This window comes from Asparagus officinalis, chromosome 4 (genome assembly GCF_001876935.1).
Source record: "Asparagus officinalis chromosome 4, Aspof.V1, whole genome shotgun sequence".
In the NCBI taxonomy this organism is placed as follows: domain Eukaryota; kingdom Viridiplantae; phylum Streptophyta; class Magnoliopsida; order Asparagales; family Asparagaceae; genus Asparagus; species Asparagus officinalis.
The window spans coordinates 38097704-38114869 of NC_033797.1; the positions used below are offsets into that span (position 1 = coordinate 38097704).

Sequence of the window (17166 nt, forward strand, 5' to 3'; positions counted from 1 at the left end):
GTACATATTTGACATTTAATATGTGCGCACAGAGGAACATATGGGTGTGCTTGGCAATTGCGAAATATGATTGAGTTTGAACTAGTTCTTGTTTAACTAGGCTAGAGTTGGTCCGTGTAGAGGTTGGTTCAAAAAAAAAAAGTTTAGGTGTTAAAATTTGAACTGGAAAAAGCAAAGTTGGCCCAAGTTTTGCCAAACTAAAACTTTTTAGACCATATTTGTATCCGCTGAAACTAGTTCCATATACACCCAATATCTAAAAGCTAAGTGAGAAATGGGCTTAACGCGCGTACGTATATGAGCCTTGGTAAGCTCGGGCGCAATTCATACCTTCGGCCTTTTCTCTGGTCTATGAATTTTCGGAACGCCCCTTTTGAAAGCAAATTTTCAGGCATTTTTGGATATTAATCTATCCATCTTGCATTATTGCGCATTATTATATAAAATAATTACTAGGATCCATGGGAATATCCTCGGATTGTAAATGATTTTCATTTAACAAAGTGATCTCTTTTATACTCCTTCAAAAATTTTGCCCGATGTTGAATCTTCAAGTCTGCTAACACTTCCAGGCATCTTTAATCTTCTTCTTTATCCAAAGTTATTAATCTAAAAAATCACAAGCACGCATATTAGAAAATAGTTGTGATAAAACAACTCATTGAAAAAATGGCTACAAAGAGAAACGGCACTTTGCCAAACGCCAACCATATTGAAAAACATAAACCTTATTAATTTTATTTTTTAGCAGTTCATTTTACTAAAGACGCGGCAGAAATAAATAACTACTTTAATTCTTACCCAGAGCTAACTCTCAGCATGTCGTGACTATTAAGAAAAGCAACGCTACAAATAATCTGGCGGTACCTCGGCGAATTAAAGCATGTCCAACGTTACTTCAAAAAGTCATTTTGACACCAAAAGAGCACAAAACTTTCACCAACCTAGCGTCAAAACCTGCACTATTTTGGGCGCAACACTGTAGATATGAAGTTTTTTCTTTTTCCCAGTTTGCCCTTAGAATTGGTTATAACAAATTAAATATTCCAACCATATCCCATTTCATCCATCATATTTCCTATTTGGTGAAAAATTTGGTGTAATGGATTGGAGATGGAATAGTAATTTGGTGTAAGACCTACATCAACTTGGTGTAAAAACTGCACCATTTTGGGTTTTTTGGTTGGAGACGCTCTTAGCGCCTGGTATTTACTTTGGATGAGGTAAGATCAAAAAATAAAATAGTCAGGGGCTGATATGCATAACTATATTTTGTACTTCAAGTCAAAAAATGCGATCTAAGGGAGATTCGTACCTAGCATTTGATCGCCCTTTTCTTGCTGCTTCCTCACCTAAACCCGAGTTTCCCATCTCCTCCTCCATTTTCAGTCTTGCTTCGATTTTTTAATTTCTTTTTATTCGCTTAAATTTTTTAGAGAGCGAAACTAATGGCGGTTGTCGCTAAGATCGCACCGTCGATGTTGTCGTCGGACTTCGCCAATCTCGCGTCGGAGGCCGAACGCATGCTCCGCTGCGGCGCCGATTGGCTCCACATGGACATCATGGTAATTTCTAAGAAAACTGTTCTGAAACCCTAATCTTTGATATCGATCGTTTAGATTTGAAAGCAATTGATTCTGCGTAGTTCGCCTATTTATCAAAATTCTCGTCTTGGGCGATTAGGGGTTTCAAAGATTTGGTTGGTTGGCTGGCTAGTAAATTTCAATGATTTGATGAAGAATATGATGTTAGCAATTTAGCACTTGGTAAAACCTCAGCATGAAGTTACATACCTAAACTTTGCATTTTTGAGTCAAAGTCTTCATAAATTGGGAACTTGTAATTTTTAAATTAAACTTGATCTTCAAGCCGTGCCATTTTGTCAGCTAACAACTTTACACATCAGATATTATTAGATAATTAATCCCCCATTAACAAAAAAAAAATGTAATTACATCCTATTTGCTCCTGTAAAAATAAAACCTGGTTATCTTGAAAAAAGTTTTTACCATTGTAACATATATCAAGCAAAGTTCACTCTTTGATTACTTATCTTGTGCCGTCCTTTATGCCACATAGAAGGGCTTTGGTATAAAAAGTACGCAGAAGAGCAAAGTAGGTCAGGGTAGATAACCTTACTTTTTCAGCGAGCATCTGAACCTAAGATGGACTCTCTAAACTAGGGGAGCCCTAGTAGTAGTGCCATCCTAGATTACCACATAATGTAGATAAGCTTATGAGTTGTGAGCTGATAATATATATCTATCAAATGTAATAGTTAACCTAACATATCCCAGAAATTAAGATGCTGTACTGTTGTCACATTGAATGTAAACCTGATTGACCTAGAAGTGGAAGTTAGTAGCCAAAACTCATCTACCTATCATAAAGTTTGCCATCTTTTTTTATAGTACATTAGTCAAGTCAATCTGTGGCAATGTTCTAAATACGGATGTTGGTGACATGTCGGACATATGTCAGATAGCAAACATCGAGGGTATATGGGAGATATTTAATAAATATCAGGGTGTCATATCAGATAATGTGTGTGTATGTCATAGATGTTCATACTTGATGGGTTATGGTCATGGGTTTGACTTGTACTTGGATGTACCGTTCACAACTATGGTTGCTCATATAGGAATTGCATTCACTTGCATAACACTCAGCCTACCAGGCATATGAGAACACTTAGTTTTCCATCTTATTGTGCTTGTGATCTTCCCAATGGTCTTGTATTCTCATGATCTACGTGCAATGCTGCACGTGGTCACTTCTATACAGGATTATACTACCTTCAAAGATCTTCAGAAGTGCTTCTGGTCAGTATCTTCCCCACTTTACCGAAATTCCATTATGACCTTGACTCAGGGTGTTAGCATTAGTTAGATGTGCGTGTTATCGTGTTTATATAATTAGATTTCTTTAGGTTATTTAATGTTATACATGGCTCTTTCTATCATGCCCAATTGCTCTTATCTCTGCAGGTGGTGTCCCTTAGTAACGACTTTAGTTTCATGTGTATAAGATAGATCTATTTGATGACACCATCAGGCATAAAGCAATTCTTATTCCCAACTCTTATGCTTTCCTCTTTGGAAATTAAATTTACAAAACTGATGAAATGATTCTCAGTTTTTTATTTAGCATAGCCTAGAAGGAAATGCTTGTCCTTATGCTTATTATTCCTGAGAAGCTCAATGCTTGATGTGTAGCCTACAAGGGAAGGCTTGTCCTTATTCTTATTATTCCTGAGAGGCTCAATGCTTATTATTCCTGAGAAGCTCAATGCTTATTATTCCTGAGAAGCTCAATGCTTGGCTACCTTCTTTTCAAAATCCTTTTCTTTCTGTGCATGCGGGGTGCCATGGCTGCCGGCTGCCTGTTGTTTGTTGGAATAATTTTCAATTTACGGTTTGTTGACACATTGGGAGTCAATGCGGACAAACTTGTACTTGAACGCGGAATTATACATAGGTTATGAAAAAATGTTTCAAATAATTTGTGGAATTTGCAGAGACCATAATTATGATGAACAATGAACATCATCTGTAAGATTTAGATTCTCCACTTGAGAAAGGCAATTTTAATGCAAAATCTCTTTGTAAATAGAATGAACTGTGTTTTTCTTGGTAGGATGGGGTTGACATTGTTCCTTTTCTCATGTTTCTGTTGTTTATTTCATAACTGACTTTTCTTGATTTACAGTGCTCCATCTCTATTTTCTCTATTTTCTATATTTTCTCTTCTTGCTATTTCAGCACATTAGTTTGTATATTTGAAACCTTTTGAGCGCCATTGGTGCGAGCCGGCGCGATGGGCGGTGGCCATGCCCCCCCCCCGCCCCCGAGCTTTTGTTTCTTTTCTTTCCCAAACTAAGTGCTAGTATCAATATATGAGTTTCTTCACATATTAATCACTCAAGCTTTCCTATTTAAAATTAGCTCCCAACCTTTTCACATTAGTGAAATTTTCTCATAAATATTTGAAAAGTAGTTGAAATTAGTTTTCTTCTGTTACATTTAAACCATTGTAACCATGATTGGATGCGCTTATCATGACGATACTAGTGACACTACCAAATCAGCCAAATCAATATTCAGAATTCAAACAAAATCAAGCTTTGAAATCAGTGGATTTAAGCCTAATTATCCCACAATCCTTCCCAATTGCTTGCTCTAGTAAAGTTATCTGGAAATTTGGTTTGAATGCATAAGGGTGTAACTGCACACAAAAATGTAAAAGATGGCTACTCACTCAATTTCAACTAACTTTCAACTAGCAGGACTAATGTGTGCGCAGTTGACTTGTGAGAGCAGAGCGTGTGAGGGCGTGTAAAAGGGACAAATAATCTTGCTCTCACTATTATAATATATATATATATAATATATATATATATATATATATATATAATACTATAATATATATGGCGTAGCATGGCTACCAAGTTCTTTCATTGAACTTGGTAGTGAGGTGCGATAAAATCCGACCCTAACATCACTCCTTGAAAATAGAGCCCTCTATTTTGGAGTAGGCGCAAAAAGTGATCTGAGACCTCTATTTTTCGAGGCGTATGTAGGGTCAGAATTTGTCCACGTAACTACCAAGCTCAAGGAGAAACTTGGCTACCAAGGTTCTACTATTTTCATATATATATATATATATATATATATATTATATATATTATATATAACTATACTTATATATATATATATATACATATACCTAGCGCATCGTATTTTCATAAATTTCTTTGCATTTCAAGCCTTTAGAATAGCGGGAATGTTAATTTCCACTGACCGCCATTATTTTGTGATTTAATGTAAGAATTGAATTCACCGTTTTTATTTTCACGAGGCACTTACAGCTTGTACAATGGAAGTAATTGTAGTCTTGTTGGGGACAAAACAAATAAACAACACATAACACAACTCTCCGTAGATTTTAGAACTCTAATCACAACTCACCTTTGCGAGTCACACTAAATCATATTCTGCATATACTGACATACTGAATATATGACCATTATATGTACGTATTAGCGCAAAGTATAACGAAGTAAACTTTGAATCTCTATCCACGACTTGATTACTCTCTTTCCACTTTTTTACATCTTATTTGTAAGTCTATCGATTATCAGCGTAGTTTATATTCTATCAAGTCTCTTTATTGATGTCATGCGGTCTTGCTACCCTCACTACACATCCCTCCCCCTCTAGGCTACCTACCTCGCCTGTTTAAACCGCGCTACCCAATCCTAATATAGTGTGTGTCTCCAATGACTCACTCAAACACTATATCATTCTGTTATAAAACTGTCACAGTGATGCAGCAAGAAAGAATATTGTAAAGAGAGATCCATTTCGTCCTGTTGCACCCAAAGCCGTCAAGGCATTGAGAGAACAGATTTATAGAAAATGTCCGGTTTCTGTTAGCCCAAAAAGTTGTTATGGCAGTTGTTTATATTTTTGTTTTTCTTCGTCTCGTTTGCCCAGCCTAATTTCATTTTATTCGATAAATATCGGCAGATCGGCCTGCTAACTTTAGAATTTCAATTTATCTTCTTTACTTCTGATCAAACATCATTTATATTGTATAATTCTTGGACTTGAATTTTGTAAAAATGTTGTCTTCGTGGCTATTAGAATGACGTTAATGATTTGGGTAGGACTGGGATTGGCGTTCGCTGTTGAAGTCCCTATGTCTCATGGGCCCGTATGGCCTTAGTTTTTCAAAAAAACCAATGGCAAAGTAATATGCGATCCAAACATGTTTTTTATGCATTCTATCACATGCTTTGCCAAACTTCTTTTGTTGAGAGTGCATGCTACTTGAGGCCAAGGCAGATAGTATTTTTGAAGTACTTGCTTGCAGTTGTTTCTTAAATGCGCATTAGCTTAATTTTGTTTGTCTTTTGTTTATTTTACATATACGAGGCAATGGAGTAATGCGTTAAATAATGTCTTGGCCCTAGTCGGTCTCGTAGACTTCACGCAACATTCAAACAACCTGGTTCCTAACTTGGTTAAGGAAGAGCATGTTACGTCCACTATCCAGTAGAACGACAGGTGCAGATTTACGCGTAAAGGTGGCACTTGTTGCTTAATATTTTGCAAGCCTCAAAACAATTTATAGAGTTTCTAACGAGTCGCATTGATTGCGACGAATGGCCACCGCTCAAGCCCCGTCCCCTTGCGAGAGTCGAACAGGACACATCTAATGCAACTTTTGAAAGTTTTGAGCCAATACATCATGACTATTTTATGCAACAACAGTTTATTTATGTGGCTACACTTTTTTCCTCGCGCCAATATATTCTGCCACACGTCTTATTATTCTTACTTTGTATATTAAAGGTATGCTACAAAATTGCTAAATTCTTAGGGAAATTTTCTTTTTAAAATGTCGGAGAGGGAAAGGTAATCATCATGCCAACAAGGTTGATTGTACTTCCATGTAAAGTCATTGATTGCTTGGGCATTCTGATTACACAGTTATGGCTAAGAACAAGGTTTCGTGCAACATTTTGCTAGAGCCCATATTAATTCCAGAAATAAGAGCTGACCCCCCCCCCTCCTGCCGCCGCCCATGCTGACATGAGTATATATGTATATTATGCTTTTTGCAATCGTATCCAACCATGTGTAGTTGCGGAAACCTTTTATTTTTTGTCCCATGCTGCTTTTTAAACGATGGCATTCGTCTTTGACTGAATCAGTAACCACAGTTCAAATATTGCATGTTTATTCTCATGTCCAGTGTCTAATTATCATAAAAAATAGTCACATTCACCTTTCAGACAGTCGGAGTCTCACTAAATTATGTTTATTTTCGGAAGCTTCATATTTCAGGTATTGCCATTGACTATGATTCTTCCCTAAATCTGCGGCCGCTTTGCCCATGTTTTATTAGAGAGCAGCATCCCCAGAGCTCCATAAGATGCCGTAACAAAATTAAGAAAGATGAGCATTTGATAATGATGAAACAATACTAGAATGAATCTGCCAATAAGCATTTTATTATTAAATCCAAAGGAAATTATTCACACACAGTAATGTCATGGATTATGGTCCCATTACTCCCCTGAGAAATAGTTTGGTCCGGTTTGCCCTACCAAACTAGCCTATTGACTTGTGTCTCATTTCCTACTTCACATTACCTCCTATGGTTATTGTAGTTTTCAAGTTGGCAACGGATAACTCCTGCGATACCCTCAAAATATATTTTGAATTTTTATATTTAGCCATACCAAGGGTGACCCTCTGGCACATCGTCCATACTTCATTGATGTGATTCGTAGTATCAATATATGAGTTTCTTCACATATTAATCACTCAAAGCTTTCCTATTTAAAATTAGTCCCCAACTTTTCACATTATGAAAATTTTCTCATAAATATTTGAAGTAGTTTGAAATTAGTTTCTTTGTTACATTTAACACCCATTGTTAACCATGATTGGATGGTTAATCATGGACGAGTATCTAGTGAACTACCAAATCAGCCAAAATCAATATCAGAATTCAACAAAATCAAGTTTGAAATCAGTGGATTTAAGCCTATTATCCCACAATCTTTCCCAATTTGTGCTCTAGTAAAGTTTATCTGGAAATTTGGGTTTGAATGCATAAGGGTGTAACTGCACACAAAAATGTAAAAGATGGCTACTCACTCAATTTCAACTAACTTCTAACTAGAGGGACTAATGTGTGCGCAGTTGACTTGTGAGAGCAGAGCGTGTGAGGGCGTGTAAAAGGGACAAATAATCTTGCTCTCACTATTATAAATATATATTATATATAATAATATATATATATATATGATATATATTAATACTATATATATATATGGGTACATGGTACCAAGTTCTTTCATTGAACTTGGGTAGTGAGGTGGATAAATCCTGACCCTACATCACTCCTTGAAAATAGCAGCCTCTATTTTGGAGTAGGTGAAAAGTGATCGAGACCTCTATTTTCGAGGCGTGATGTAGGGTCAGATTTGTCACGTAACTACCAAGCTCAATGGAGAAACTTGGTACCAAGGTTCTCTACTATTTTTCATATATATATATATATATATATATATATTATATATATTATATATACTATACTTATATATATTATATATACATATACCTAGCGCATCGTATTTTCATATAATTTTCTTTGCATTTCAAGTAGAATAGGGGAATGTTATTTCACTGACCATATATTTTGTATTTAATGTAAGAATTGTGAAATACGTTTTTATTTTCACGAGGCATTACAGTTTGTAATGAAATTGTAGTTTATGATTGTGGACAAACAAACTACAATTGCCACATTTTTAGAATGAAACTTTAGGAGATTGAAACAAGTTGATTCGACAATAGGTGCATATTGAAAATGATTTGAGTATTAACAAGTAAGAAACTTTTATTTTGGATTTTTCTTTCACTTTCTTACATGTATGAAACTTTATTACACGTTGTTATATTTAATCAATTTTTATTGATGGTATCACGGTTGTACTGGCCCCCCCCCCCCTCTTGGCTCCACCCGCTGTTTAAAGGCGGTACCAATCCTAATATAGTAGTGTGCATGGTTGTTTCTGTTATAAAACTGTTCACATGTGATGCAGAAGAAAGAATATTGTTAAAAGAGAGATCCCGATTTGTCTGTTGCACCAAAGCGTCAAGATTGAAGAGAACAGATTTATAGAAAATGTCCGTTTTTGTTAGCAAAAAGTTTTATGCAGTTGTTTATATTTTTGTTTTTCTTCTCTCTTTGCAGCTAATTTCATTTTATTCAATAATATCGGCAGATCGGCTGTAATTTAGAATTTCATATTTATCTTCTTTACTTCTGATCAAACATCATCTTATATTGTATAATTCTTGACTTGAATTTTTGTAAAAATGTTTTCTTCGTGGGCTATTTAGAGATGACGTTAATGATTTGGGTGTAGGCTGGGATTGGGTCGTGTGAAGTCCTATGTTCATGTGCACGATATGGCCTTAGTTTTCAAAAAACAAATGAAAGTTAATATGGATCCAAACATGTTTTTTATGCATTCTATCACATGCTTTGCAAACTTTTCTTTGTTGAGAGTGTGATGCTACTTGAGCCAAGCAGATAGACGATTTTGAAGTACTTGCTTGATGTTGTTTTCTTAAATGTGCATACTAATTTTGTTTGTTTTTTGTTTTTACATGCAGGATGGGTAAGCGTAAAAATTTGTGCAGTCGGTCTCTTAGACTTCACGAACATTCAAACAACTGGTCCTAACTTGAGTTAATAAGGCATGTACTCCATTATTCAGTAGAACTGACAGGGATGCATGATTTACGGTAAAGGATGGCACTTGTTGCTTAAGTGATTTGCAAGCGTCAAAAAAATTATAGAGTTTCTAACGAGTGCATGATTGGACAATGGCACCGCTCAAGCCCCCTTGGAAGTCACAGGAACATAATGAACTTTTGAAAGTTTTTGAGCAGATAATCATGTATTTTATGCTAACATTAGTTATTTATGTGGCTACACTTTTTCTCGGCCAATATTTCGGCACACGTCTTATTATTCTTATGGTATAAGGTATCTCAAAATTGCCTAATTCTTAGGGATTTTTTTTAAATGGGAAAGGAAGCATCTGACAAGGGTTGTTGTAGCTTCCATTAAGTCATTGATTGCTTGGGCATTCTGTTCACAGTCTGGCTAAGAACAGTTTGTGCAAATTTTGCTTAGGCATTTAATTTTCCAGAAATAGAAGCTGACCCCCCCCGCTATGCTTCCGACCGCCCATGCTGACATGCATATTTGTATATTATGCTTTTGCAACCGTTCCATAATGTGTAGTTGGGAACCTTTTATTTTTGTCCATGCTTGCTTTTTAACCAGATGCATTTACGTCTTGACTGAATCAGTAACCACAGTTCAAATATTGCATGTTATTCTCATCAGTTTCTAATTTATCAAAGTACTTACTTTGAAGGAGTCTCCTATTATTGTTATTTGGAAGTTATATTTCAGGTTGCTTGACTATGATTGCTTTCCTAAAATTGCGGGTTTGCCATGTTTTTTTGAGATGCAGCTCATAAGATGGTAACAAATTTAAGAAGAGAGCATTGAATAAGGAGAAAATACTGAATGAATCTTCAATAAGCAATTTATTATAAATCAAAGGAAATATTCACACACAGTATGTTCGTTATTGGTCATTAACTTCTGAAAATAGATGGTGGTGGCTACAACTAGCCTATGAAGAAGTTTCTTGTGTGGGTATTTCCTTACTACCTTGGGTATGAGTTTTCAAGTTGTGAACGAACTGATGGATACCTAATATATTTTGAATTTTTATATTTAGCCATAAAAGGGGATCCTTGGACATATGACGTCCATACTTCATTGATGTGATTCAATTCCACTATTGGAATTATGCTTGCCCCGCAGAGCTGAATGCTAAATTTTATTCTTTCCTTTTTTGTCTTTGCTCTTTCTAGGATGACTGAAACCTCACATGATCTTTTCTTTTCACGCCTATGAAGACAAGTATCAGTACCAGTCATGTTCTTCTTATTAGCAAGCCCCTCTTTCCCCTAGTTGCCTAGGCTGGTCCTAATGGCGACAATTAGAGTGTTGATGTTAGACTAACAGTAACATCTACACAAAAGTTTTGGTTGACCATTTTGAACCTTCATATTTCAGTTGATACTTGTCTCCACAGTACAACATTTGTATTAAAAGGTATGAGTGAATCAGTGATGCTGACAATTTATGGCCTTCCCTCCAATGCTTCTCATTCACAAAAGCCACATGCTTCCGTCTGTCGAATGTTAGCAATGTTGTTTTCAACAAGAAAGAACAGGATGATTTGAGTAATTGTTAGAAATGACTCACGACAGATTGCACAAGGCCGCAAAAATAACATGAAGAACTACATATTTGAGGTTTCTTTATACATATCGGAGTAGTAATGTGATATGAGAAGGCATGGATTCTATCCAGAAAAGATCATCCTAAAGATAAAAGTAAGCAAAAACAGAAGGGATTGTACCAATCAGGAGAACTAGTGTTGTACTAATGATGTTGGTTGGCTGCATAACAAGACGGACTATATGCTATACAACTAGAAACACTTTGGATTAATGTGGAAATGAGATATTAGGAAATGAAACATGTATCAACAATGGTAAACTATACAATACCCCAAAGCATCGTGGGCTAGAAAGATAAAGCTTGTAAATGTTTCTTATGCTTATTCACCAAGAATTCTGTATCTTTGGTCCTGAATATTCTTAATTACTCAATATTATGATCCATGAGAAGAAATCATACAACCACCTTGCCAACTTTCCCATCAACATCAGGTTTAGAGGGTCATAGTTCTAGAATCGCTTCTTCTCTCTATCTTGTCTTGTTTCTCGGAAATCTTTAATAGCCTGACATTTGTGCTTGTTGTTTGGTCCTGAATGCTTTTCTGATGTTTCTTGTTTGCTCTCCTCAGGCACTTTGTTCCAAATCTTACAATTGGAGCTCCGGTTATTGAGAGTTTGCGGAAGCATACAAGGTGAAACATTCGGCACTTAACAGTTTGTCTTTACCACATAAATAGCAATCATATGGATGTTGATCTGTTCATGTTTGTTTTTGTTTGCTTTTGTTGTTTTTCTAGGGCATACTTGGACTGTCATCTTATGGTTACAAATCCCCTAGACTATGTGGAACCATTAGCTAAGGCTGGCGCTTCAGGTTTTACATTTCATGTTGAAGTGACAAAAGGTAGATGCCAGCACTTCATCTTTTTATTCATCGTGGAGAAAAGCTTTCACTTGTTTTTGTTCTCTCAACTACAATTAAAAAATTTATAGACAATTGGCAAGAAGTAATCCACAAAGTCAAGACTAAGAACATGAGAGCTGGTGTAGCCCTGAAGCCTGGGACTCCTATAGAAGAAGTGTATCCATTGGTGAGCTCTGCTAAGTGCTACTTCATTATGAACTTTTAGTGTGAACTGTATCCGCTTGCCAACATAAAATCTATTTACTGTGCTCAAACATTGACTGATGATTTTAATCAAGGCATTGTTTACCATCGATCTATAAAAAGACAGTTTTTAGTGATATGATGCATACAAATGGCTTTAATTCTAGGATACTTAGGCCTTAGAGAGTGTATGCTGTAGAATCTTGATCTATCAAATGGATATGGGCCGGATAGCCTGGATCTGGCAAATTTGTATTCGACCTGTCTCTGAAAAAATTCCCAAAAAACCCAAAACTGAAAATTTTAGATTAAATATTAGATGCATTTAGTATCGAAAAATATCAATGATGACTAGTCTGATCTGAGCGCCATATGACCTGGCTGAGTCTGACCTGCTTAATCAATGAATTGGGTTTGGGTAAAAAGTGTAGACCCTAAACAATTCAGAGAGGGCTCCAGGTTAAGCAAGACCCAACCAGCTTACAGCCCTAGGCACATGTGCATGCTATGGGTCTAGCTTCTGTTCTCTATTTGATTGCCTTGAGGCAGATGCATTCAGGTGCCCAAACTTTCTTTCCGATCAAAGGAAATATAGATGCGGTTATTGTTAAAATAGTGCAAATTCCATGTCATTATTCTAGAATATCTCTAGAACTACCTATCAGAAGTAGAATCTTGCATTGACATATACTTCAGTTTGTACCAATGTTTTTAGTGTTGTAAATATATTGTTACTACCATTGATGTGGAAGGCAATGTTTACTATGTCTTATTTAAAGTGTGCGTTACTTGTCTCTCTAATAGTTATATTACAACCATGCATTGATGCAAGTATAAAAAGCTTTCTCAAAGGAGATGTTAAACAGCATAGTTTTCCATGTGTATGAGGTGAATTTAACTTCTGTACTGGCTTGAATTCAATATGTTCAGATATATTATCAGAACCTTATCCTTGGCGTTTGGGATAAGAGAACTAATGATATTTTCAAATAAAAGGATTATAAAAATTTGATAAGGGTTGTCATTGGTAAACAGCACCATTTTTTCTTCATAGTTGTATGTTTATCTCTAAAATTCATCTAATCAGAAGTAAATTCTTCGGTGTCATTCACCTTATAAATGTGGTTTCAGACTAGTTTGTTGCCTTTGAAGGCAGTGTTTTAAAAGCGATGTGCCTTAGCACCTCAGGCGCTAAGGTGAGGTGATCCTTTACCTTAGCTCCTTGCATATTGCCAGGCGACGAAGGTTAGTAAGGGGAGAGCCTTTTGGCACCTCAGATGCTCGTCTAAGGCATGTACGACGAGGCGCAAATGGTGTCAACATCTGTTTAGAATTTTTTAGGGCACGAGAGATGTCCAATGAAGAAAATTTTGTTTTTGAATATTTTATTTCTCTTTTCTTGTTTGATTTCTTGCTATTTTATGTTGTAATGTACTTAATTACCTTAAAAGTTCAAACTTTGCTACTTAATTATCTATGTTGATAATTACTAGCTTAGTATTAATATTCACTATTTGTTAATTACTTCTTTATTTAAATGGTTTACAACTTGTTAGCCATTATAATTTGTGACATCGAAAATTAGACTGTGATTAATTTTCCCTGTTGTGATTTATTGATATTGTGTTAATTTGCATATTATTTGCAAATTTTATGATTGTTTTGAATATTTATCACCTTGGTTCACTCGGGTGATCACCTTTTTTGGTGTCTCGTGCCTCAGGCAACATAGAACCTTATCACCGTGACCTCACCTTTCATTTTTAAAACATTGTTTGAAGGAGCAACTTGTTGTCTGGATTATTTACTTCATTTGGATATTCTTTTGGCCTTACATGTAATCAATCAGTATGGTTTCTTATATGGTATGTGACAGCTGATATGCCTAACTGAAAACAGTAAGTTGGTAAATTACTTCTAACTTAAATATGTAACATTCAAGTTCTTCACAATCTGATAACATTATTCGAAACTGAAAACTGACTTATTACTGCTGAAAATCGAGGTTCAAACTTAATTATTTCATTCCTTTCTTCTCAAACAAACCTCAATCTGTTGTAAGCATGACACCCAATATCAAGATTTAGTTTGAAATATGGAAATTTTCTTTTATGGTTGCCAGGTTGAAAGCAGTGATCCTGTAGAGATGGTCCTTGTGATGACGGTGGAACCCGGATTTGGAGGTCAAAAGTTCATGCCAGAAATGATGGATAAGGTAGCTATCCATTATCCTACCGCTTCGATATTTGCTTCTCTTAACGAACTAAACATTTTTCAACATTTTATGGCACTTGAAGCCAATCTTGTGATACATCAGAATATCGAAAATTACACATGCGTGCCATGCTGTTATCATCCCATTAAATACATGCATCCATTTTGGACTTCTGCATGTGATTTGTCCAGATGATTGCTCATAAATCACATGCATCCATTTATTTATATCCAATAATATTTATATGATACAGAGGCATATCTCAATAGTCAAACTTTATAAGAACGTCATGTTTATTTCTTTATTTTATTAATATCATTATTGTTCTTATTATTTTATTATTTATTTATTATTATTATTTTCCGATACTAGACATACATGTCATGTTGTTCCTTAACACCAGTCCACTTACTGTCCTGATTAAATGAGCTCCTTGACTATTATTAGGTTCATGTTTTGCGGAAGAAGTACCCGTCCCTTGATATAGAGGTATGTAAATCTTCAGTCTACTCGATTTTCCTCAATAATTGTGATCTTGTAGCTGTTTTGGATGTTTGATCTTGCATAAAGATAGATGTATGTTGAATCTGGGCCCCATTATGCTGGCTATTGAAAGCAAATCCAACACTAACTACAATCTTATTGTACTTTAATCAATACCCAGTTATATTATCGTATCGATTATAATCATGCAGGTCGACGGTGGGTTGGGACCATCAACCATTGATATGGCCTGGAAGCTCAGTTTTCGGAGTTCCAGACCCGGCCCAGGTTATTTCCACTCTGAGGAACAGCGTCGAATCATCTCAGCGCAAGAGTTAACCTTATGGAGTTTCGAAATGTACACATATATACAATTTATATGCCAAACAAAATAATGTTGAAGTAGCGTGCGGTACAATTGTGATAATTGTAAGAATAATTCAAATTCAACATGTACTGGTGCTCGTTGAGTGGCACTTTCATATATTTGAAATGGTTGAGGGCTGATTAATTCCTTGAGATAAAGCGAAATACTCCAAGTTTCAGTGAATAACATTTGAAACTGTAGAGATTTAAGATTTTATCATTTTTATTTCCACGAGTCTTATCTTTTTCGTGGTCCAAAACTTCAGTCTTCTGCGTTTTGGATAACTGGGGATTCTCTGAGGGTTGATAAAAGTGAGAACGTGTTGGACTTTTCATTCCCGGAGAGAGCTATTTGTCGGATATTCAAGAAAAGAATTCTACTTGCGCTTTTTCTAAAGTTACGTGCATAGAAAGTGTTGGTGCTGAAATTTTTTCCTAGTTTCCAAAAATATGGAATAAAAATAGTATATTGGGCAACTACTAAACTAAGGGTTTGTTTAGATTTGCACCTAGTGAAGGAAAGTTATGGGAACATAGGGTAAATTAAATTAATGGAAGGTAATGGAACATGTAAAACTTGTTCGAGAAATTTATAAAGGGAATCAAGGGGCACTTATTTCATCCCGTTTGGGAAATTTAATAAAGGGAAGGGAATATATGTAAACTTATATAAATAACATTGCATGTTATTAAGTCATTTTATTGTTGGAAGGTAGATAGAGGCTAACATGGTATCTCCATATTTATTTTTTTATTTGAAGTTTCCTTACCTTCCATTCACCCTAGTTATTACACCCCAAATTGGGGGATAACAAAAACTTGATTTTTCTCCGTTCTTTTACCTTTACTTCTCCCCCAGTTACCTAGCATAAATTAATTTTCCCAAACAAGGATAAAGATTACTCTAACTTCTCTTGCCTTTTATTATCCCCAATCCAAATAAGCCCTAAGGTATTCATAAATTAAATTGAAATTGCTCTGAGTGAAAACTTGGTTCTCTTAGAATCGAATCGAGTACTTCTTTGAACAAAAAAAATGAAAAAAAATTATCCAAACATTAAATATGGTTGTACTTGATTTAATTTGAATACTCTGAATAATGTGGTTAAATGCTGCCTTGTTTGATCCAAAATTTGATTCAGTTGAATATTCGAGTTGGTGTCATTATTAAATTTACATTACTACATACTAGCATTTTGGCACGTGTGATGCACGTATAAAAAATATTCAGTTATATGATTAGTCTTACATTTACATTTAATAGGTTGATGATGATTTAATTCATGCAAGTTTACTACGGAGTCCTACACAGAAAATGTACCTTAAACTATTATTTATCAATTAAATCTACCCTTAACACAATTTTTTCAGAGTTGTTCCCTAATTGGGGATAATATAAATAGAGTAAGTGACTAAAATAAAAATAGGAAAAAGAAAAATGGTGATATTTCAATTTAATTATGTAGGTGTTATCATTTCATGATTTAGAATGTTCTAGAAAAAAAGGAAAAAAGAAAGGAAAAGAAAGGAAAAGAAAGAAAATAAATGTTTCTCTTGAAAAATTACAATCCTAATTATGTGAGTCCAAATCCTATTCTCATTTCATGATTTATAATATTCTAAAAATAAGAATGAAAAGAAAGGAAAGGAAAAAAAATAACCTTCTTGCAAAATTACTATTTTTACCTTTAAATTATACTAGGAAGGAGGAAAATATCTATAACTCATCCAACTTTTGCTACCCCAACTATGTTTATTATACAATAGCATAGATATAGATAAACATCCACGAAAGTAAACTAAAAACACATAATTATATGCATCTATATCTATCTATATTATTTAGATATTTGATTTGGTTTGTAGAGGGATATTAAAACATGTTTGATATGTTTAGAGGCTAAACAACACTTAAATATCTTCAAATTTACATGACTCTCCACCTATGTGTGTCAATAGCATAGATATAGATAAACATCCACGAAAGTAAACTAAAAACACATAATTATATGCATCTATATCTATCTATATTATTTAGATATTTGATTTGGTTTGTAGAGGGATATTAAAACATGTTTGATATGTTTAGAGGCTAAACAACACTTAAATATCTTCAAATTTACATGACTCTCCACCTATGT

General features: G+C 35.0%; 1 protein-coding gene across 1 annotated transcript; it reads left to right on the forward strand.

Moving 5' to 3' along the window:
- On the forward strand, positions 1304-15212 carry LOC109837216 (ribulose-phosphate 3-epimerase, cytoplasmic isoform-like). The gene is given in 9 exon segments (XM_020405363.1): positions 1304-1565; positions 9198-9202; positions 11483-11545; positions 11651-11757; positions 11847-11944; positions 14084-14176; positions 14624-14665; positions 14872-14909; positions 14911-15212. Coding segments are annotated over 9 exon segments (651 nt in total). The 5' UTR covers positions 1304-1448; the 3' UTR covers positions 14999-15212.